The sequence below is a fragment of the Lactuca serriola genome, chromosome 8 (genome assembly GCF_051521515.1).
Source record: "Lactuca serriola cultivar US96UC23 chromosome 8, Lser_US96UC23_V15, whole genome shotgun sequence".
NCBI classification, from domain to species: Eukaryota; Viridiplantae; Streptophyta; class Magnoliopsida; order Asterales; family Asteraceae; genus Lactuca; species Lactuca serriola.
This window is the reverse complement of record NC_136415.1, coordinates 26,983,403-27,007,556: the sequence shown is the minus strand read 5'-3', so window position 1 is coordinate 27,007,556 and position 24,154 is coordinate 26,983,403. Positions and strand designations below refer to the sequence as shown.

General features: G+C 39.3%; 1 protein-coding gene across 1 annotated transcript; it reads left to right on the top strand.

Moving 5' to 3' along the window:
- The first annotated feature begins 18,894 nt into the window (after positions 1-18,894).
- On the top strand, positions 18,895-21,197 carry LOC145069547 (uncharacterized). The gene is made up of 3 exons (XM_079016482.1): positions 18,895-19,940; positions 20,576-20,917; positions 21,027-21,197. Exons 1-2 carry the CDS (start codon positions 18,946-18,948, stop codon positions 20,745-20,747), a joined length of 1,167 nt encoding a protein of 388 aa, XP_078872608.1. The 5' UTR covers positions 18,895-18,945; the 3' UTR covers positions 20,748-20,917; positions 21,027-21,197.
- Positions 21,198-24,154: the final 2,957 nt, after the last annotated feature.

The window sequence follows — 24,154 nt, the reverse complement described above, 5'->3', positions numbered from 1 at the left end:
TCCACCATGTCAGGGCCTTTCCTTCAAAGGTGCATGCGACGTACTTGACTTTACTCGCCGCAGGGCATGAACAGATTTCGAAGACTGATTCAGTCTTCTAGAGCCATTGCGAGAGGGCAATGACTCCGCCGGTGCCGTAAAAAGGCTTCGGCTTGCAATTGGTGAAATCCTTATAGGAGCACTCTCTCAAGCGCACAGGGGTTTCAACCGGGGTTGATTCCACTGGGGTTCCACCTCTGTTGGCATCAGTTGAGTGATACTGAGCCATGGCAGTCGCCACTGCTGCAGCTACGGCAGCATTCAGGGCTACAGTATCGATGACCGGAGGCGAAGGAGGTGGTGGTGTAGGGTTATTCCTGGGAGATTTGCGAGGAGGCATCTTTCAGCTATAAGTTTATAAAGATAAGAAAAATGATAAGAATCAATTTGTAAGCAACGTGAGAGTGACACATGTACTAACTAACCATAACCCAACAGTTGAATGAGTGTTTGAAATCACAATAAGAAATATTAGTAGGAAAGCACAAGTGTACAGATTTTTCCCACAGATTAGATAGATTTCAATAATACTGGTATTACTGATGTAATAAGTCCAGGGAAAATCGACCTATCAGTAGGTCTTGCATCATACCAAACAGATAAGTTTGACAGTTCTTAGATTCCTAATTAGAGTACTGAAAGTTAGGAATATTTTACAGACAAGTGCTACTTAGAACACAGATGTTAAAGGCTATTCTTTAACCAAAAGACATAGATGTACTAGACATCATCTAACGGCGATGGGAATTCCCCGGGCGAGCCCTGAGGTCGGATACTTGACGAAACACCTCTTGAAGGTGTCGATCCTGAGCCCTCTGACGAGCTCGAAGTTCCAAGATTTCAGCTCGTGAGGCAGCTAGCTGCTGCTGCAGGGTTTCATTAGTTCTCCAGGTCCGTTCCATGTCTTCTTCAAGACGGCGGATGCGGACTGTGTTGACACCTGAGTTGGCATCAATCTCCATGACCCGGTCGATGGCTGCTCGACCTTGCTCGACCTTACGAGCTATTCTGCGGATAATGACAGGCAGAGCTCGGTCAGCAGAGCCACCATCGCTGACGTTGTAAAAGCTTCAGTCCCCAAAGTATGGTAAGGGTTGACCCTGTTCATCACTCCAGCGATTCAAGTTGTTTGCCCACAAGGGAGTAGGACCTGGAAAAGCTGGTCGAGGGTTGTTGTTCGGGGCTTGACCTACTAGCGGTAGGTTGTTGACTTCAGGCTCGGAGTCGGATCCATCAGAAAAGCCTTCTGCGAGGTGATCATCCAAAGGGATTGGATGCTCATCTTCGGGCTCTTCATCGATCCACCCGGCATTGCCTTCATTTGGAAAGTACGGGTCGCCGTGATGGAATCCAGCCATTTAAATATACGCGAGAAGAGAGGTATAAGAATATAGTATACGTGTAACTAGTAGTACAAAATACACCTATAGTATTTAAGTTTAAGTTCTACTGATCTTCTTGTGGTATTGTTGGTAAGTTTTTAGACTTGTTAACATATCACAACCATTCTAGGGCATATGCTAATCACTCCTAGGACCAGCATAGTTGATCAGGCTATGCCATTCCCAGGACTGACCATACATCCCCGAGCTCACTTGTGATATTTAACAATCGTAATACTTTTGTTCTTGTCATTGTGACACTGATTTTAGTATGAATGCAGACTAGTATACTTAATTAAATATTTTATTATTTAAAGTATAGACTCTGGGTCAGAGTGCTTTAATCCCTTTTGGGTTTATAGTTTAGTATATCTTTTATGGGTTGATATACTTGATTCACTATAAACAATGCTCTGATACCAATCTGTCACACCCCAAAACCAAGAACGGCGGAAACGTTCTGGGGCGGAGGACGTTATGTAAAGTATCACAACACAGTAAATGTAAATAAGCAAACAACATCATCCATTGCATTAAATATATATAATTTTAATACAAGCGTGTTCTGTACAGTTATAGACACCAAAATAATGTAAAACAAAATAATATGAGATGAGTCTTGGATGCGCTCCATCATCTCAAAAGATGGCCTCGGTACCTGTCTACTGATGACCTGAGAATACAAGTTATTTTGAAAGAGTTTATCAACATTAAGCTGGTGAGTTCATAAGTATTCTAGTGTCGGGTTTGTTATCAAAACGTTTGAACCTGTCGCAAGTATAAGTTGTAAAATGTATGTAAGTATTTGTAAAAGTTTGAATCTCTCAGAAAAACCTATATTTTCTATTAAAGTAGCCTTCTACCAAGGCTTAACTGATTTGTATGCTCGTTTGTTGTAAAAGTGTGTAATTTCCCAAGTGTAACTATCATTTAACAAAATATAGTTTGTACATTAATGTTTAAGTGAGGTTATCACTAAAAATATGTAATGGGTAAATCATTGTAGTACTGTAGTTTTGTATTATAGGAACTATTGTTGTACTAACTACCTTAAAACGGATTTTATATTAAGGCATTATGTGATAAATTGCACCATACTATCGACTAGTAACAACGACATAATGAATGGTCGTAATAACGAAATGACGTTTGGCACCCGCAGACCTGCAGGTCCGGCTATAGCTAGCAGCAAGGTGTAGGATTGTCAATCATGCATTGATTTATACGTAAACTCATGCTCCCCCTCCAAGAGACTCTGGCCACAACTCAAGTCATGACATTTAAGTCATGCTCCGATTTAAATCACAGTAATTTAAGTATTCTAGTATGTGTAATGTAATGTTTCTCGTTCTAGTATAGTTGTATATGTTCTCCTCCTAGTATAGTTGTATATGTTCTCTTCCTAGTATAGTTGTATATGTTCTCATAGTATAGTTGTATATGTTCTCATAGTAATGTAATGTATAGACTCATGAATGAACTGACTCATTGATCTAACAGTTGTAATAGTATGATCTTGTGTTACCCCGATGGTAACTCACTAATGATGTGTCTAGTACGTATGAATATGGAAGTACTTTTATGTCTATATAGGTATATTTGATATATAATTAATATTGAAACGACCTTCGGATGGTCACCCGAAATCCCACCAGACCACATCCAAATCGAGAAAAAGGAAATAGGGCGGATGGCTTTCCTAAGCCCTTTAAACATTATTTATACATCTATACATATATGAGCATGCAATTTATAATATAAAAGCATAAATAAGTTTTTATAAGACATTTGAAACATAAATATTAATTCAAGAAAAGATCGACTTGATGTCAATCTATAAAACAATTTGAAGGCATAAGTTTGATGAAACAGTTCAAGTATAAGGAACATTTGTTTGAATCACAGTTGTAAATAAGTTTGAAAAGTAAAAGAGTTTGTAAAACATTTTGAAGTAAAACAGTTTGATAAACAGTTTGAACAGTGATAAAATCATTGGTTTCCTAGTTATTAATCACATGTGATTGAAGCAATAACTATATGTATTTAACTTGTATTCCCCCCCCCCCCCCCATAAAGTATTTAAACATTTAAAATCATTTCAAAGGTTGATTTAAGGGGTATGAACTCACTTGATTGAAGTGGTTGATTTGAAATAGTCTAGAGAAGAATCGAGCAGAACTTCGACAGGAAGAGTTGAAAGTGGGGGAAAAATCTCGGGAATCTCGGGAACAAAAAACCTTCCTTCGGGACTTGAAGGTGAAAACCGGGGCTTCGGGAGCTTAACCGCAGAGTTTCAGCACGAGAGATGGAAGAATGGAGCACCTAAACCCGGCACCCCAAGAGTTCTATTTATAGGGGCATTTATGGTGTGCCACGTCGTGGCTAAGGTTGGCCACGTCGTGGGGAGAAAGCCTTATCCCCTTCCGTTGATTGGACGCCCTCAGTCACTTTCCGGGTCGCGGCCAAGTTGTGCCACGTCGTGGGGGCCTGACAGCCTCGGATCTTGGACCCCGAACTTGTAAAATCCGTAACTTTCGCATACGAGCTCCGTTTTCGACGTTCTTTATATGCACGCGTAGATGAAAATGTTATCTACAACTCTCGTTTAGACTTCATCGGCAAATCTTGACATTATTTTTAATTATTTATTTTTAACGGGCCGGGACACGAAAAGTCCGTTAAAAATCCATAACTTCTTCATCCGGTGTCCGTTTTCGACAGACTTTTCGCCGTTGCGCTACTAATGTTGAGACCTTAGATTCTCAATTAGGTTGTTTCGGTCAAAAGTATCTCGAGCTCTATTTCGAGTTTTTAGTTGTCTACTGCTATACCCGAATCTTGGAAAAATCATAACTTCCTCATCTGAAGTCAGATTTGGACGTTCTTTTTATGTACGCTCACGGTTTGAGGTTATCTATAACTTTCATTTAGATACTTAAGGCTAAAAACTATTGTATTGAAACTTCGCGTTTTTCGTTTAATCGGTGTTGCCGGTTTTGCCGAGAATCTTCGGTTGGTCATAACTTCTTCGTTATAACTCGGATTTTAGGGTTCTTTATATGTACGAAAACCTTGATACGTTTCCTACTACTTTATTTAACCCAAATAAGATTTTAGGAAAGTTATATTTTGACCTAAATTTGATTGGTTTTACATTACATTGTCTCGAAATATCGGGTTGTCACATCATCCCCCCGTTAGAAGGAATTTCGTCCTGAAATTAGAATTTAAGCAAGTAAGAAATTACAAATAACTAAGCAAAAAGGTGAGGGTATTTCAGTTTCATCTGATCCTCACGTTCCCAAGTGAATTCCGGTCCTCGGTTGGCGTTCCAGCGAACCTTCACGATACGGATACGGCTTTGCTTTGTCTGCTTGACCTCACGGTCCATGATCTCTACAGGTTCTTCCACGAAGTTGAGGCTCTCGTTGATCTCGATCTTGTCGAGTGGGATTACAAGACTCTCGTCGGATAGACACTTTTTCAAGTTAGATACGTGGAATGTAGAATGTACGTTACGAAGTGCGTCTGGTAGGTCGAGTTTGTAAGCTACGGGGCCGACTCTTGCAAGAATCTCGAAAGGCCCTATGTACCTCGGATTAAGCTTCCCACACTTGCCGAAGCGTATCAAGCCCTTCCAGGGTGAGACTTTGAGAAGGACTCAGTCTCCCACCTGAAATTCCAAAGGTTTTCTTCGTTTATCAGCGTAGCTCTTCTGTCGGTCTCTAGAGGCTTTCAATCGTTCACGGATCTGAACGATTTTCTCTGTCGCTTCCCGAATGATCTCCGGACCGGTGAGAGTACTGTCGGAAGCTTGCCCCCTGGCTAATTGGGTATCACCCATCTCAGCCCAGCACAGAGGGGATCTGCACTTTCGGCCGTAGAGAGCTTCAAATGGAGCAGCCTTGATGCTCGTGTGATAACTGTTATTATAGGAAAACTCGACAAGGGGTAAATGAGTATCCCATGCCTTCCCAAAGTCAATCACGCAGGCTCGCAACATATCTTCCAGTGTTTGGATGGTCCTCTCACTCTGTCCGTCGGTCTGAGGATGGTAGGCTGTGCTCATGTCCAGCCTTGTTCCTAGGGAATGTTGTAGTGATTGCCGAAATCTTGAGGTGAACCTACTATCTCTATCAGAGATAATGGACATAGGTACACCATGTAGCCGTACGATTTCCCTAATGTATGTTCTCGTAAGTTTCTCTATCTTGTCGGTTTCTTTGATAGGCAGGAAGTGTGTAGACTTGGTCAATCTATCAACGATGACCCATATGGTGTCAAGTCCACCCGTTGTCTTGGGCAACTTGGTTATGAAATCCATAGTGATCCGCTCCCACTTCCATTCCGGGATCTCTGGTTGTTGCAATAAACCAGAGGGCTTCTGGTACTCGACCTTAACCTTTGCGCAAGTAAGGCATTTACTTACGAAGGTAGCAATCTCTGCTTTCATATTAGGCCACCAGTATAGCTTTTTAAGATCCAGATACATCTTATCTGAACCTGGGTGGACGGAATACCGAGTGTTGTGCGCCTCGGTCATGACCAAGTCTCGGAAACCACCGTGTTTCGGTGTCCAGATCCGGTTCATGAAATATAAGGCTCCATCACCCTTGGCTTCTAAATTCTTGTCCATTCCTCTAAGGGATTCATTCGTCACATTTTCAGGTTTCATGGCTTCAAGTTGAGCCCCCTGAATTTGTTTAGACAAGTGTGAATGGATGGTTATTGACAATGACTTGACTTTGCGACCAGAATATTCCTTCCGACTTAGGGCGTCTGCTACTACGTTGGCTTTACCAAGATGATAACGAATATCGCATTCGTAATCACTGAGTAGCTCGACCCACCGTCGTTGTCTCATGTTGAGCTCCTTTTGATCGAAAATGTGTTGTAAACTCTTGTGGTCGGTAAAGATAGTGCTCTTCGTTCCATACAAGTAATGTCTCCAGATCTTCAGAGCAAACACTACTGCTCCTAGTTCAAGATCATGGGTCGTGTAGTTAACCTTGTGTGTCTTCAACTGCCTCGAGGCGTAGACGATGACCTTACCTCGCTGCATCAGAACACATCTGAGCCCTTGATTTGATGCATCGCAATAGACTACGAAGTCTTCTATTCCTTCGGGAAGGGATAGTATTGGCGCAGTGCACAAGGCTCTCTTGAGCGTTTGGAACGCTCTCTCTTGTTTCTCTTCCCAGTCAAAGGCCACGCCTTTCTGGGTTAGGGTTGTAAGAGGTTTCGCTATTCGAGAGAAGTTCTGAATGAATATGCGGTAGTAGCCAGCGAGACCTAAAAATTGACGAATTTCTGTAGGCGTCTTAGGTGCTGACCTGTTCTCAATGGCTTTAATTTTGGATGGGTCCATGTGGATTCCCTCTTCGCTTACCACGTGTCCTAAGAATTCGACTCTCCGGATCCAAAATTCACATTTCGAGAACTTCGCATAAAGCTTCTCTTTTCGTAATGTCTCTAGAACTTGTCGCAGGTGATCGCCATGCTCTTTCTTACTTCGGGAGTAAATCAGGATGTCGTCAATGAAAACGATGCCGAACTGATCCAAGTAAGGTCGGCATACTCTATTCATCAGATCCGTGAAGACTGCGGGCGCATTGGTCAATCCGAATGGCATCACCACGAACTCGTAATGTCCGTAACGAGTTCGGAAGGCTGTCTTCGGCACATCCTCCTCTAGCACTCGTAACTGGTGATATCCGGATCTCAGATCAATCTTAGAAAAATAGTTCGCCCCTTGCAGTTGGTCGAATAGATCATCTATGCGAGGCAGAGGGTAACGATTCTTGACCGTCAGTTTGTTGAGTTCTCTATAGTCAATACACATACGGAAAGATCCGTCTTTCTTCTTAACGAACAAGACCGGTGCTCCCCAAGGTGAGAAACTTGGTCTTATAAAGCCCTTGCTGAGCAGTTCGTTAAGTTGACCAAAGAGTTCCTGCATCTCAGCTGGTGCTAAACGGTAGGGCGACTTGGCTACTGGGGTAGCTCCTGGGACTAAGTCGATTCTGAACTCGACCTATCATTGCGGAGGTAACCCGGGTAGTTCTTCTGGGAAAATATCGGGGAAGTCGCTCACTACTGGGATGTTCTTTAGTTCTTTCGTTTCAAGGCTCGTGTCGACGACGTGAGCAAGGAATGCATGGTATTCCTTACGCAGATACTTCTGTGCTTGAATACTTGATATAATACGAAGACTTGCACCGGGTTTGTCGCCGTAGACTATAAGGGTTTCGTTAGACGGAAGGTTTAGATGGACTGCTTTCTCGTAGCACATGATGTCGGCGCTATGAAGGCTTAACCAATCCATGCCAATGATAACGTCAAAACTTTTTATTGAGACTGGCATGAGGTCGATTGGGAATGAATGGTTATCTAGAGTTATGGTACAACCTAAGTATATGCTACTCGTACTTTCAGTTTTTCCATTAGCCATTTCTACTGTGAATAGTTCTTTGAGTGCGTGCGGTGGTTGATTAAGCATGCGAGCAAATTTATGGTTTACGAAGCTTCGCTCCACTCCACTATCGAACAGAATGCATGCATAGGAGTTATCAAGGAGAAACGTACCAGTCACCACGGTCGGGTCAGCAACTGCTTCCCCGTGGCCTATAGCTAGTACCCTCCCTGCTCCTCCAGCATTCCTCGCTTTGGGGCAGTCCCTCTTAAAGTGGCCTGCTTCGCCACATCCATAGCAGGTTGGGCTCGCGCCAGAGCCAGGGACTTGGTTGATAGGTTGTGCCGGGAACTTACAGAAATGGACGGTGTGTCCTTTTCTGTTACAGTTTGAGCACTGCATTTCACAGCAGGGGCCGTTGTGGTGGAAGCTGCATTTATTGCACTTCGGCAAACTTCCAGCATACTGCTTCATCGGAACAGTAACAGCAGCAGGGGTTACCGCGGCATGTACTGCCACGATTTGCTGTCTTTTGGCAGCTCGCTATTTCTTCTTCTCATCCCAGAATTTCCGCTTAGTGTCAGCGGGTTTGGAGGGTTCTGGAATGGCTAGGGTGGTTGTGGTTGCAGGGGTTTTGACTCCATGGTCAATGAGTCGTTGTGCCAATCGCTTGGCACTGTCGAAGGTAGCGGGGTTTGATGCTAGAACATTCCACTGATACGGAGGCACTAGCCCCCATATGTACCTCTCGATCTTCTTCCCCTCGGTGGGAACCATATTGGGGCAGAGGGCCACCAGCTCGCTGAATCGGGCAGTGTAAGCGATCACATTGGTGCCCTTCATCGTCAGGTTCCAAAGTTCCTGCTCCAGTTTCTGGATTTCGCCCCTCGGGCAGTATTCCTCAGTCATGAGGTCTTTAATTGTTTCCCAGCCTATGTCATTGGCTACGACGAGAGTTAGTGCCTTGACATGGCCGTTCCACCATGTCAGGGCCTTTCCTTCAAAGGTGCATGCGGCGTACTTGACTTTACTCGCCGCAGGGCATGAACAGATTTCGAAGACTGATTCAGTCTTCTAGAGCCATTGCGAGAGGGCAATGACTCCGCCGGTGCCGTAAAAAGGCTTCGGCTTGCAATTGGTGAAATCCTTATAGGAGCACTCTCTCAAGCGCACAGGGGTTTCAACCGGGGTTGATTCCACTGGGGTTCCACCTCTGTTGGCATCAGTTGAGTGATACTGAGCCATGGCAGTCGCCACTGCTGCAGCTACGGCAGCATTCAGGGCTACAGTATCGATGACCGGAGGCGGAGGAGGTGGTGGTGTAGGGTTATTCCTGGGAGATTTGCGAGGAGGCATCTTTCAGCTATAAGTTTATAAAGATAAGAAAAATGATAAGAATCAATTTGTAAGCAACGTGAGAGTGACACATGTACTAACTAACCATAACCCAACAGTTGAATGAGTGTTTGAAATCACAATAAGAAATATTAGTAGGAAAGCACAAGTGTACAGATTTTTCCCACAGATTAGATAGATTTCAATAATACTGGTATTACTGATGTAATAAGTCCAGGGAAAATCGACCTATCAGTAGGTCTTGCATCATACCAAACAGATAAGTTTGACAGTTCTTAGATTCCTAATTAGAGTACTGAAAGTTAGGAATATTTTACAGACAAGTGCTACTTAGAACACAGATGTTAAAGGCTATTCTTTAACCAAAAGACATAGATGTACTAGACATCATCTAACGGCGATGGGAATTCCCCGGGCGAGCCCTGAGGTCGGATACTTGACGAAACACCTCTTGAAGGTGTCGATCCTGAGCCCTCTGACGAGCTCGAAGTTCCAAGATTTCAGCTCGTGAGGCAGCTAGCTGCTGCTGCAGGGTTTCATTGGTTCTCCAGGTCCGTTCCATGTCTTCTTCAAGACGGCGGATGCGGACTGTGTTGACACCTGAGTTGGCATCAATCTCCATGACCCGGTCGATGGCTGCTCGACCTTGCTCGACATTACGAGCTATTCTGCGGATAATGACAGGCAGAGCTCGGTCAGCAGAGCCACCATCGCTGACGTTGTAAAAGCTTCAGTCCCCAAAGTATGGTAAGGGTTGACCCTGTTCATCACTCCAGCGATTCAAGTTGTTTGCCCACAAGGGAGTAGGACCTGGAAAAGCTGGTCGAGGGTTGTTGTTCGGGGCTTGACCTACTAGCGGTAGGTTGTTGACTTCAGGCTCGGAGTCGGATCCATCAGAAAAGCCTTCTGCGAGGTGATCATCCAAAGGGATTGGATGCTCATCTTCGGGCTCTTCATCGATCCACCCGGCATTGCCTTCATTTGGAAAGTACGGGTCGCCGTGATGGAATCCAGCCATTTAAATATACGCGAGAAGAGAGGTATAAGAATATAGTATACGTGTAACTAGTAGTACAAAATACACCTATAGTATTTTAAGTTTAAGTTCTACTGATCTTCTTGTGGTATTGTTGGTAAGTTTTTAGACTTGTTAACATATCACAACCATTCTAGGGCATATGCTAATCACTCCTAGGACCAGCATAGTTGATCAGGCTATGCCATTCCCAGGACTGACCATACATCCCCGAGCTCACTTGTGATATTTAACAATCGTAATACTTTTGTTCTTGTCATTGTGACACTGATTTTAGTATGAATGCAGACTAGTATACTTAATTAAATATTTTATTATTTAAAGTATAGACTCTGGGTCAGAGTGCTTTAATCCCTTTTGGGTTTATAGTTTAGTATATCTTTTATGGGTTGATATACTTGATTCACTATAAACAATGCTCTGATACCAATCTGTCACACCCCAAAACCAAGAACGGCGGAAACGTTCTGGGGCGGAGGACGTTATGTAAAGTATCACAACACAGTAAATGTAAATAAGCAAACAACATCATCCATTGCATTAAATATATATAATTTTAATACAAGCGTGTTCTGTACAGTTATAGACACCAAAATAATGTAAAACAAAATAATATGAGATGAGTCTTGGATGCGCTCCATCTCCTCAAAAGCTGGCCTCGGTACCTGTCTACTGATGACCTGAGAATACAAGTTATTTTGAAAGAGTTTATCAACATTAAGCTGGTGAGTTCATAAGTATTCTAGTGTCGGGTTTGTTATCAAAACGTTTGAACCTGTCGCAAGTATAAGTTGTAAAATGTATGTAAGTATTTGTAAAAGTTTGAATCTCTCAGAAAAACCTATATTTTCTATTAAAGTAGCCTTCTACCAAGGCTTAACTGATTTGTACGCTCGTTTGTTGTAAAAGTGTGTAATTTCCCAAGTGTAACTATCATTTAACAAAATATAGTTTGTACATTAATGTTTAAGTGAGGTTATCACTAAAAATATGTAATGGGTAAATCATTGTAGTACTATAGTTTTGTATTATAGGAACTACTGTTGTACTAACTACCTTAAACCGGATTTTATATTAAGGCATTATGTGATAAATTGCACCATACTATCGACTAGTAACAACGACATAATGAATGCTCGTAATAACGAAATGACGTTTGGCACCCGCAAACCTGCAGGTCCGGCTGTAGCTAGCAGTAAGGTGTAGGATTGTCAATCCAGCATAGATTTATACATAAACTCATGCTCCCCCTCCAAGAGACTCTGGCCACAACTCGAGTCATGACATTTAAGTCATGCTCTGATTTAAATCACAGTAATTTAAGTATTCTAGTATGTGTAATGTAATGTTTCTCGTTCTAGTATAGTTGTATATGTTCTCCTCCTAGTATATAGTTGTATATGTTCTCTTCCTAGTATAGTTGTATATGTTCTCATAGTATAGTTGTATATGTTCTTATAGTATAGTTGTATATGTTCTCATAGTAATGTAATGTATAGACTCATGAATGAACTGACTCATTGATCTAACAGTTGTAATAGTATGATCCTGTGTTACCCCGATGGTAACTCACTAATGATGTGTCTAGTACGTATGAATATGGAAGTACTTTTATGTCTATATAGGTATATTTGATATATAATTAATATTGAAACGACCTTCGGATGGTCACCCGAAATCCCACCAGACCACATCCAAATCGAGAAAAATGAAATAGGGCGGATGGCCTTCCTAAGCCCTTTAAACATTATTTATACATCTATACATATATGAGCATGCAATTTATAATATAAAAGCATAAATAAGTTTTTATAAGACATTTGAAACATAAATATTAATTCAAGAAAAGATCGACTTGATGTCAATCTATAAAACAATTTGAAGGCATAAGTTTGATGAAACAGTTCAAGTATAAGGAACATTTGTTTGAATCACAGTTGTAAATAAGTTTGAAAAGTAAAAGAGTTTGTAAAACATTTTGAAGTAAAACAGTTTGATAAACAGTTTGAACAGTGATAAAATCATTGGTTTCCTAGTTATTAATCACGTGTGATTAATGCAATCACATGTGATTGAAGCAATAACTATATGTATTTAACTTGTATTCCCCCCCCCCCCACCCATAAAGTATTTAAACATTTAAAATCATTTCAAAGGTTGATTTAAGGGGTATGAACTCACTTGATTGAAGTGGTTGATTTGAAATAGTCTAGAGAAGAATCGAGCAGAACTTCGACAGGAAGAGTTGAAAGCGGTGGAAAAATCTCGGGATTCTCGGGAATCTCGGGAATCTCGGGAACACAAAACCTTCCTTCGGGACTTGAAGGTGAAAACCGGGGCTTCGGGAGGGCTTCGGGAGCTTAACCGCAGAGTTTCAGCACGAGAGATGGAAGAATGGAGCACCTAAACCCGGCACCCCAAGAGTTCTATTTATAGGGGTGTTTCTGGTGTGCCACGTCGTGGCTAAGGTTGGCCACGTCGTGGGGAGCAAGCCTTATCCCCTTCCGTTGATTGGACGCCCTCAGTCACTTGCCGGGTTGCGGCCAAGCTGTGCCACGTCGTGGGGGCCTGACAGCCTCGGATTTTGGACCCCGAACTTGTAAAATCCGTAACTTTCGCATACGAGCTCCGTTTTCGACGTTCTTTATATGCACGCGTAGCTGAAAATGTTATCTACAACTCTCGTTTAGACTTCATCGGCAAATTTTGACATTATTTTTAATTATTTATTTTTAACGGGCCGAGACACGAAAAGTCCGTTAAAAATCCATAACTTCTTCATCCGGTGTCCATTTTCGACAGACTTTTCGCCGTTGTGCTACTAATGTTGAGACCTTAGATTCTCATTTAGGTTGTTTCGGTCAAAAGTATCTCGAGCTCTATTTCGAGTTTTTAGCTGTCTACTGCTGTACCCGAATCTTGGAAAAATCATAACTTCCTCATCCGAAGTCAGATTTGGACGTTCTTTTTATGTACGCTCACAGTTTGAGGTTATCTATAACTTTCATTTAGATACTTAAGGCTAAAAACTATTGTATTGAAACTTCGCGTTTTTCGTTTAATCGGTGTTACCGGTTTTGCCGAGAATCTTCGGTTGGTCATAACTTCTTCGTTATAACTCGGATTTTAGGGTTCTTTATATGTACGAAAACCTTGATATGATTCCTACTACTTTATTTAACCCAAATAAGATTTTAGGAAAGTTATATTTTGACCTAAATTTGGTTGGTTTTACATTACATTGTCTCGAAATATCGGGTTGTCACACTGATGAGCTCAGCCAGATCCATAACACCTTCCATGTGTCTTAGCTTCAGAAGTGTGTTGCCGATGAGTCCGCAGTTGTTCCTCTGGATGACATTCAAGTTGATGACCGCCTGAATTATGTCAAGAGACCGTGACGATCTTAGATCAGAAGACGAAGGCTCTATGTAACAAAGACGTGTCACTAGCCAAGGTCCAGTGCCAACATCGGAAGGATTTTGAATGGACATGGGAGCCCTAGGCGGAAATACGAGAGCACTACCATGATTTGTTCGCGTCAGTAGACTTCGAGGGTGAATTCAAGTTCAAGTGGGGGAGATTTGTAACATCTAACTTTCCAGGTATTTTCTTCTGATCCTTGAGTTTTTAATTGTTTTTGGGTGCAACTTGGGTATGTTGGGCGTACACTTAAGTACGCTAGGTGTACCTAGTCCCGTGCCAGTATGTTGCGCATACGCTAGTATGTAGGGTGTACGTGGTTTAGATATTTAGGGGTTTTTCACTATATAAGCACCATTATAGCCCCAAGACTTTTCACTTTATCATCCTCCATCCCAAGATTAACCCTCCTTGCAAACCCTAGTCTATTTTGAGCATTTTGAGCTTTTGGAGTGAGTTGTGGGCTTTCTTCTTTGTGAAGAAAGGTCTTCAAGGAGTAGGCTTTGCTCTCTAGACTTTGGATCCAACATCTTCTCTTCATTGTGCACCATTTGGAGGTATAAAGCTCCAACCTTGACTCATATTGTTCAAGATCTTGGTTAACCTTAGATTTTCTTCTCTTTTGTCCTAAAATCTAGGTCTTTATGGGTATAAGGTACTCCAAATCCTTTAAGTCGTCCTTTTAGACATTTCAGGGCATTTTAGGTCATTAAAATCCAAGCATGGATCTTGGTTTATCCCCATGCAAGAGTTATGGTGTAAAAAAGGTTTGAGCAAGTTAGGTTTTTAATGTAGGGCTTCTTGTAGAAATGCAAAGGCATAAAGTTTGCAACTCTATGGCCTTAGGGGTCTTATTAAGCTCAAATTTTAAATTTGGATGTATGGTCTTCAGGCATTAAGACCTTATTATGAGCTTTTCCTCAAGGGTGCGTACATAGGGCATAATGCCCAGTACGTTGTGCATACTGCACCTTAGCCGCGATCCGTCCTCATTTGGTCGTGTACGTAGGGCGTACCAGTTGGTACGTGGGGATGTACGTCCCAGATCCAACTTTTGGTCATTTTGGGCCTTGAATCATTGGACTTTGCTTGTTGGGCTTGGACTATAGACTTTCATAGTAATGGGTCACTTCTAGATTTGGGCTCATGTTGGACATTGGATAATCTTTAGGGTTGGGCCTAGGATTTTGTTTTGGGCTTAAATGATAAGGGTAAATTGGCCCTTTTACCTTAGATATTTGACAAATAAAGTAGAGTTTCAGCTATGGGTTATGTCCCAATTACTAATAGGGGCTTTATTGTTTAGTCAGAGCGAGGATTTTTTCGGTCCAACAGCCCGAGCTTCCTCACTAGATCCATGGGTCGAAGGCACCAATACCAACCCATTGCTTGTTATGTATAATGTAAGATGCCTTGTGATAATTATATGACAGAATAAGATTTGGCCCCTGGCACTTGTATGCAAGATTGGGATTTGGCCCTCGACATTGAACGGAAAGACCATGGTTTAGCCCATGGCAGGAAATGATTATACGACTACGATTTGGCCCATAGAATTTATTTTCTTTTATGTTTGGTATGTGGTACTTTGGGGGAACTCACTAGGCTTTATGCTTAAAATTTATATTTATGGTTTCAAGTACTTCCAGTTCAAAAGGGAAGGGCCCGGCGTGATGGCACAACATCTTCCCCTTATGATTTTACGCATTTGATATATTTGTACTCTGATGTTTTGGATATTATGACTTTATGTTGATTATGAACAATTAATGAATGATTTGATAAGCTTTTAGAAGAAATTTTTTATTACTGTTTTTGGGTCGTTATATATATATATATATATATATATATATATATATATATATATATATATATACACACACACACACACACTGTAACACCCGGAATCTTGAATAGCAATTGTAAGGAATAGATCACATTTTGGAGGACTGGACACGACATGTTGGAGGAACCAACACGGCGTCTCTAGTTGAGGAAAAGTGTGGTTCTCATTAAAGTCAACACAGCGTGTTGGGGTCTAAACACGGCGTGTTGGAAGCTGGGAAGGAACCCTGATGTTTAGGATGTTGCACCCTATATAATCTTTGTAAGCCCCAAGGGCTGGCCTCCTTACCAGCCTCAATTGACATTAAAACTCTAAAATCAGTCTTTAAGTCTCTTGTTGGTGTTCTTAAGCTAGTAAGAAGTTCTTGGTGCTCATTGTTGTTCTTTGTGAAGGAAGAGGAGATCTTGAAGTTGCATCGATTGGGGAAAAGGCTTTAGATCCAAAATCATCATCTTGTGAGGAAGCTTCCTGAGGTATCAAGTTTGCATCTTGTCTTGTATGTGTTTAGATCTCTTCTTTTGTGCTTTGTTGTGCTTTTTGTCCCTTTTGGGTTGAGGAGAGAGTGAAGACGTTTTAAGGGCTTATTATTCAAGATTTGTGTTTGTTTTGGTCCCTTTGAGCATAAAGGTGCAAGTTTTATGAGATTTTAGGTATCATGCATGCATTAAGTCAATTAGTAAGTCCCTTCTAAGCTCAAGAGCGTCATTTAGGCATGCATAAACGTAAAGTTGGCAACTTTACGTGGTTTTCTAGCTCAAGGAAGTCAGATATATATGTTTTGGGGTTATATCTTCAAGGACCAAGTGGTTATTGGTTAAGCCCTTGCATAATCAAGCTTTGTGGGTTGGGTTTTTGGACCTTTTGATAGTCACTATGGGTAAAGATGGAAACTTCACCCTTCTAAGTCTCATTTTGGTGTAGATCTGAGCTTTGGAGCTCTTGGAATCGGCGATAGTAGCTTAATGTATTAAGTTGTGGAAACTCGGGCAAACACGACGTGTTTGCAATCCAACACGTCTTGTTGGCTGGGGTTTTCCCAATTATCTGGATTATGGAAGAACACGACGTGTTTGCAAGTCAACACGACGTGTTTGGTCAGCATGGATAGTTGACTTTGACTTTGACCAGAAGTTTGATCAGGGTTGACCATGGGATATTTTGGGCCTTGGGTGTTTATTTGGAATTGGGCTTTTGGATTGTTGAATGGAGCATTGGTTTTGTGCCAAGTTATGAAAAGGGTAAAAAGGTCTTCTACCCTGGTTTGGACACTTAGTGCGGGTCAGATCCGATTATTGATGGATGTTTAACTTGTGATTGATTACGTGGGGATCTGTCAAGCCAACAACCAGGAATTATCTGAATGATTCGGCAGTGTGAGGCAAGTTTTTTCACTATGCTTAGTCGGTCGAAGGCACCAATATCGGCCCATGGTTTGCAATGTAGGGTGCTACATGTATGTGTGGCTCTTGCATGTGTATGTGCTTGTATGCTTCCTGGGCGGGGCCCATGGTTATTCTGTATCTGGTTATACATATATGCTTTGTATGTGGGCGGGGCCCAATGATTGTGCAGTATGCGAGTGTAGGCGGGGCCCGTATCTCATTAGGCAGGGCTCATTATGCAAGTGTGGGCGGGGCCCGTTACACTCATTAGGTAGGGCCTGTTGATTTACATATCCATATGTCGGATGGGGTTCGATGTCGGGCGGGGCCCATTATGTGATTATTTGTGTATGTATGGTATGTGGTATCTTGGAGAACTCACTAAGCTTTATGCTTACGGTTTTCAATTTATGTTTCTGGTACTTTGGTTTTCAAATGGAAGAGCTCGGGATGATTGCAGAACACACACCACATGTTTCTGCATTCTGTGATTTACTCTGATTTGATTATGTTTTGATAAATCTCAATTAACTTAGTTTTATGGAAATGTTAGGTATTAAAGATTTAGTAATCTAAAAAAGAAAACTTTATGTCATTATTTTTGGGACGTTACACATGCTTGTCATTCGGATATCTAAACCAAATTACTAGGAATATTTTACATATTATTCGATTTTGGTTTTTTCTCATACCTTTATTACCATTTTTAGAACAAACTATCTCTCACACATATAGTTATATCTACTCATAAACTAAATCCACCTTTTTGGCAAACATTGCATATATGATTGAGTTTATGAACCATTGGCAAACATGACCAAATAATTTTGTTATGCAAGATAGAAAGTATTGATTAAGTTCTAGGTGCAACTCCTAGGGTTCAATAAATTGGAAAAACTTCATAAGTATATCTTCAATATAAAATTCTAAAAGATCTGATTCGAACAAATTTTCAATTAAAAAAAAGGTTTTGGAACCGCAAAAGTTTTCGATCAACAATGTATCATCTTTCACATCCCTAACATTTTTCTCTTCCACATCAAAGTCATATTAGTTTTTATCTCTCTTCTCTAACTATTCTTAAGTCATCTTTCAAACACGGAAATGTTCACCTTCCTCATCATTCCTATCCAACCAAAGTTTTTAGCATTGTCGCGTGATTGAAACATTTTTAAGAACTTAAAAATGTAGGTGGAAGAGGAATAAGATTATATAAGACCGTGCTAATGGTTTGAAATGAATAAGATTTAGTGAGTGTTTAACCTTCTATAGAACCATTTATTATAAAACCCAAAAAAACTAGCCATAGTGACTTGGGAGGCAACTGTCCACTTCTTATTCGGTGCAGCCATGTCGTTGAGGCATTCGGTGAAAGATTTGAGCATACCACATTCTACGGGCGATGTTCCGATCGGCACCTCATTGCCCTCCTTCCACACCCTAAACCCTTATGTATATAAGTATAATACTCCCTCCGTCCCAAATTTATAGTCCACTTTTAACTTTTGAAGTCTTTTTTCTTCAACTTTGACCTTAAATATTTTTATTTATGTTATATATTACTTGATAAAACTTATAACAATGAAAAAACATTTAAAATATAATCCATTCATATATTTTGCACCAAATATTATCTATCAAAAACAAAAATATTTAAGGTCAAAGTTTAAAAAAAAAAAACTTCAAAAGTCAAAAGTGACTATCAATTTGGGACGGAGGTAGTATATATTTATGATTAAACGTAAATCCCAAATGGCTATAGAAGTTATTAACATTTCCCGCTTTCAAACTGTTTTCTCTCCGCTTTTTGGTCACCAACACTTATGTTAGTTAGTTTTATTAATAAAAACAACTATAACGTGATTAATATATTAAAAGTTTTACTTAATATTTTTATATTTGTCTACCTTCCCTTTTTAAATAAAAAAAATAAAATTATTTGAAATGAGGGAATAAAAATGTAATCGTTAAGCCTTAAAAATAGAAAACTAAACATGCATTTTGCCATAAAAATTGGATCGTATTATTCCCTTAAGTTTTAGCATTCTTGCATTACGCACTTGCAAGCAATGGTATTCAAAACTAAGACTCCATTGAACACGTCCATGGATAAAATCGTTGGTGAGATGGATTGCAGGTATAGATTATATTCAATCTTGATGAACCACCTGAGCTCCGCCATGTGCAATGCACAAAAGAAGGCCCAGGATAGAGCCTGTCAAATCGAGTGCTTGATCGAGAAATCCAAGTTTTACGATCTTGGTATCATCCAAATCGATGTCAGTTTGAAACTGATCAAAGAAGAAGAACCAGAAGATCAAATTCCAGAAACCAATCAAAAAAAGATCCTTACAGATCTCATCGAGCTCAAAGATCTGTTTCTTAGTCGTCTTAACGATACGAAATGTTCCATAATCCAAAAAGATAAAGAGTTAATGGAGAAATTAGATTATGAGGTTTTTCCGGATAAGATAATGATGGAACAAATGAGCTCAGACCTCGACATGTTGAAAAGAACACTCGACCATGCATTTAAACAAATCCAGAAGTCTGAAGTTGAACCTTTGGAGAAACAATGGAGATTATTGATCGAGAAAGAAATAATTTTGATAGCCATCAAAGGGTATGTCCATGATATTAATGTAAAACTGAAATCATCGATCAAATTCCCGGTTTCCAAGAACCAGAAGTCGAATAAGATTGATGGGGTCGGGAAGAAAGACGTGATCATATCGAGACTGATGGAAGAAAGACACGAGTCGAAGCTCCAAACAATGGCGATTGATGAACACTACATGGTTCTTGTAAACGAATGCTGTGATGAGTTTTGGTGTTATGAAATCGAGACAAAAGCTAAAGAAGACATGTTTGTATATATTTTACACGAAGTTGCAAAGGATTGGACCGAGTATCAGGAAAATGAAAGCATCAAAACGCAATTGAAAGATGAAATATATGAAACTGTTTTTCTTGAGACTATAAACGATATACGGATCAAATTAGATTTCGAGTTGCAGAAGATTCAAAACAAGATTAGCAAATGTTGTATACAAAACGCAATCAGGTTGGAACAAATTACATTTTGAGTTGTGAAATATAGTGTACTAGGTTCTATTCCTTATTTTCTTTTCAAAAGAAAGAGAAAAAAGGTGGACTGAACCGGGTCTAGATGCGAGACTTCAAATCACCCCTAAGACGGTTGTTCCATGAGATGATGACATGTGTGTTGAGCCCGAGGCATGAGGTGCTACACTATGCTCTCATATCATGTTTCATATATGAAAGTCTACTTTTTTTTCTCGGAAAGTTTCTTCGAATAGAATTGAGAGGCTCAAACATATATAGAGATGGATTGAAAGACTCAAACATATATAGAGATGGATTTGACTGTGTTGAAAGATGTATTATCCCCTCCCCCCCCCCCCCCCCCCCCCCCATTGGAGGTTATACGAGCAAAGATGTGTGTTGATGTCCTGAGGTGCTAGACACGGAGGTCTCTAATATATCATGATGAGACTATGATGCTTGTCAAATACAATGATAAATATGTTGAGTCGTTACTCTCTCTTTTTTCAAAAGACTCTTTGAGATGAAATAAGATACTCTTAAGTCTATTATATATATTCATGTGGATTCGACTGTGTCTAGCCAATATGAGCCTTCAAAGTTTCGATAATGAAATGGGGATTTGTATTTCAGGTTGGATCATATTAAGCAACAAGTCAAATCAATCTTGGGGCCGGTTGCCTCGATAAAAAAAGAAGAGTTGATATACAAGAAGGCCTTTGCGAGAAGATGTCAAAATCTCTTATTAGCCGAAACCGAGGTTCTAAACCATATGAGAAGGCTAAGTATTATACTAATTGTATGAAATTTATAAGATCATATTTAATGCAGATTTTAGAAATTATTTGATTAATCATTTTAATGGTTGTGAAGGTCGATTTATTAGGAGATCAAGTCGAGGCACTTCAAGACCTACTTGGAAAGATTTACTATGTATTGGTGAAAAATTCTTCGGTTTTATCGTATAACTGTGAGGTGGGTTTTCGAAATATTATTGTGAGAATGAAAGTATTACCTAGTTTGATGGATTATTATTTAAGCTATGTTTAAATCACGAGTCTAAAGGGTGTATGTTTTGATTCAGGTTATGGATATATTGAAGTTGATTGAAAGAAAGTTGGGTTTTTGATAATCGGCCCAAATACTTTCAACGTGGACCCGGATTTAGTTTTTTCCAAAATTTTAAGGTTTTGTGATTTCTATTTTGTTTCGTCTTCAACGTAGTAAAATTAAAATTGTCCGTCGATCACGTTTAATCATAGGGTTACTCGATTAATTTATGTTTAAAAATTTCTACTCTAATAAATTAAGGTTTTTTTTTGCCACATGTCACATTTTCATTCAATTTGTCAAATGTCATTTTATGATTATTTTGAATTAATTTCTTTTCCACTTGTCATTTTATGAGTTTTTTCTATTTTAATAAATTTTATATTAATACTTTAATATAATAATTACAATAAATATAATAATAAATGAATATCAATTTCATTAATGAACTTACCTTCTTATTTCAAAATTTTCAAATTAAAGCTCATTAATTTATTCTGTTTATTTATTTAAATTTAAAAGATAAAAAAAATCAATTTTAATAATTTATTATTTTTCTTATTTTTTTATAAATCCAAAGTTCTTAAATATTTAGACTTTTATATTTAATTTTTTTCAATTATCCCATGTAATATATGGGTCTTACACCTAATATTACTAATAAACAAACAGAATTATATTTGGCGTATTTTGGGTTTCGGGTTGCTATGTAGTTTTAATTTATTTTTTTATTTTTTTGAATGGCTGAATTTTTATCAAGAAAATAACTCTAGCAAGGAACTAAAAAACTAAAAAGATACATCAAAGGAGAAAGCAACGGATTTTGGAGCTACGAGATCCATCTACACTAAGTTAACAAATCGTCCAATTTCTCAACTTTCAAATGCAACACCAAGTAACAGACGGGTCAAACTTTGAACAATCTATGGTTTTTTTTTTTTTTTTTTTTTTTGAACTTCTACTAGTAGAAAGACGGGTCTATAACTCTATATTCTATATATCACATTCTTTTACCGATTCTCTTTAAGAGTCTAAGATCAACTCTACATGGGCTCAGGTTATTTGTCCAATGGGCATCCGTACACCATCTTTTCTTGCTCTTTTTTTGTGGTACTTGATCAGTTGACCAAGATCCAATTTATTTTAACATAGACTGGAAACGGACCTTTGGGCCTTTAGGAGAGACTCAAGTAGCGAGCTACTTCTTAAGGGTTATATCCGTTCTCATAAAGAACAGGAAACATCCTGATTTCAATGGACAACTGGATGTGTCGAATAAGTGCACTGACTTCGAAAGTAACATATGCTAATCATGATAGACTTTTTTTGTTCCAGAGGACACTGCATCTAGAGTGCAGTAACCTGGTAAGCTTTTATACACATGCACAGTACATTTGGTAGTAATTTTCCAGAATGGCCCAGTTGTTGTTAAAAGAAGTCTACATCAACTTTAATTTATTTATTAGAAATAACACTAAACGTCATAACCACAGTACATTGTCTTTTAAGGAACAAAAAAGAAAAAGATCTGATAGGTTTGGTGGACATTCATGTGGTTTGGCAGGCTTATATGATGTCTGAGGATTATCAATTGATGGGGCTCAGAGGTTGGGTTAAAAATATAGTACTTGTAGAATTGAGGTGAGTTTGGGAGGTAAAACGTTTGTCATGTCACTTCTGCTAACATAACTCTTTGTCTTCTCAAAATCAATAATATATATATATATATATATATATATATATATATATATATATATATATATATATATATATATATATACACACACACACCCACCTGCGAGACGTTATTTTGGATAATAAGCCTAAACACGTGGTTATATATATATGAGGCATATATTTAACAGGTCATTATCTAAAGCTTATGTCAAACTTGAACAATATAAATGCAAAGTAGCTCGCGAGTAATTTGGTTTGTTTATACTCCGAGTCCTTAGTCATGTTTAATAATAGGTTTCTTAATTAATGAAAGATATGTTGGAATATGATGATCTAAAACATGCAAACAGAAGCATTAAAAAACTTTGATCATCACATAGCACCATGGATCCATGTTCAACCAATTACAAGCAACAAAAACTAACCTAAACTTAGGGTTTAATGGAATACCTTTCAAGGATAAATTTTAACATCACAATTGTGGGTTCCGTTATTGTTTCGCACCCTAATGTAGCAATCCATGCCAATAGCTTTAGAATCTCCTTGTCATTGCCTTGCTCATGTTGACCACAAGAGAAAGTGATCAATGTGCCGATTTCTTGTTGACGGACAAAGTCGAAACCCTACCTATAATTGCTAGGTTCCGGCCAAAGGTAAGAGGGAGGGAGGGTTTGGATGTTGCAGTGCTTGGGGAGGGATGTAAAAAACAAAGCCTTATACATAATCTAGCTCAATAATTTTGTTGAAAATAGTGTAAAAGTTCATTAATTGTTTAACAATATTTATAATAATAATATGGTCCTTTTGAGTTGGTTTCATAACATAATTAACAATAACAAAATAGAGAAAAATAAGTGATTAATTTATTAAGTAATTAATAAATTAATTGGAAATATTCCAGAAGCTCTTGAAAAAAGGGTAAGGGACGGTTTTGATGTCCCTTGTATAGGGATAAAGCTTGTTTTGAATAAGGTAATGATTATCGTGGTGAATTTGAATTGCTTAAGGATTTATCTCTTGCGTATAAATAGACCACTAGGGATCAAACCCTAGCTGTCGATTCTCTTTGTAACCTCGAACCTCTCTCCTATTATTGTAAACCTTAACCTCTCTCTTAGGGTAAATGGTTTTCGAGAAAACCTCTCAAAGGGTTGTTTCTTATTAGCTTTTTGGGATTTTGGGTCTGACTACATTAGATGGATTCTCCATCGGGTCTTTCATCAATTGCAAAATCTGACAGTTACAAGGTTGCTATAACTAGTAAAACCTGGATCCTAGGGTGCATGTACACATAGATATTTTGTTTTGTTTCGTTGCCTTAATCGTGTGTATAGATGCATAGAAAACACAAGAATAATATCATAGCCTTTAGGCTTTAGTTAATTGCACTGCTTTGTAAAATCACAAATCTGGATCTACGACGAACGCGACGTGCCCTCTGGACACGACACGTCTGGTTGATTTTCAGATTTTAGATTTTTTTTT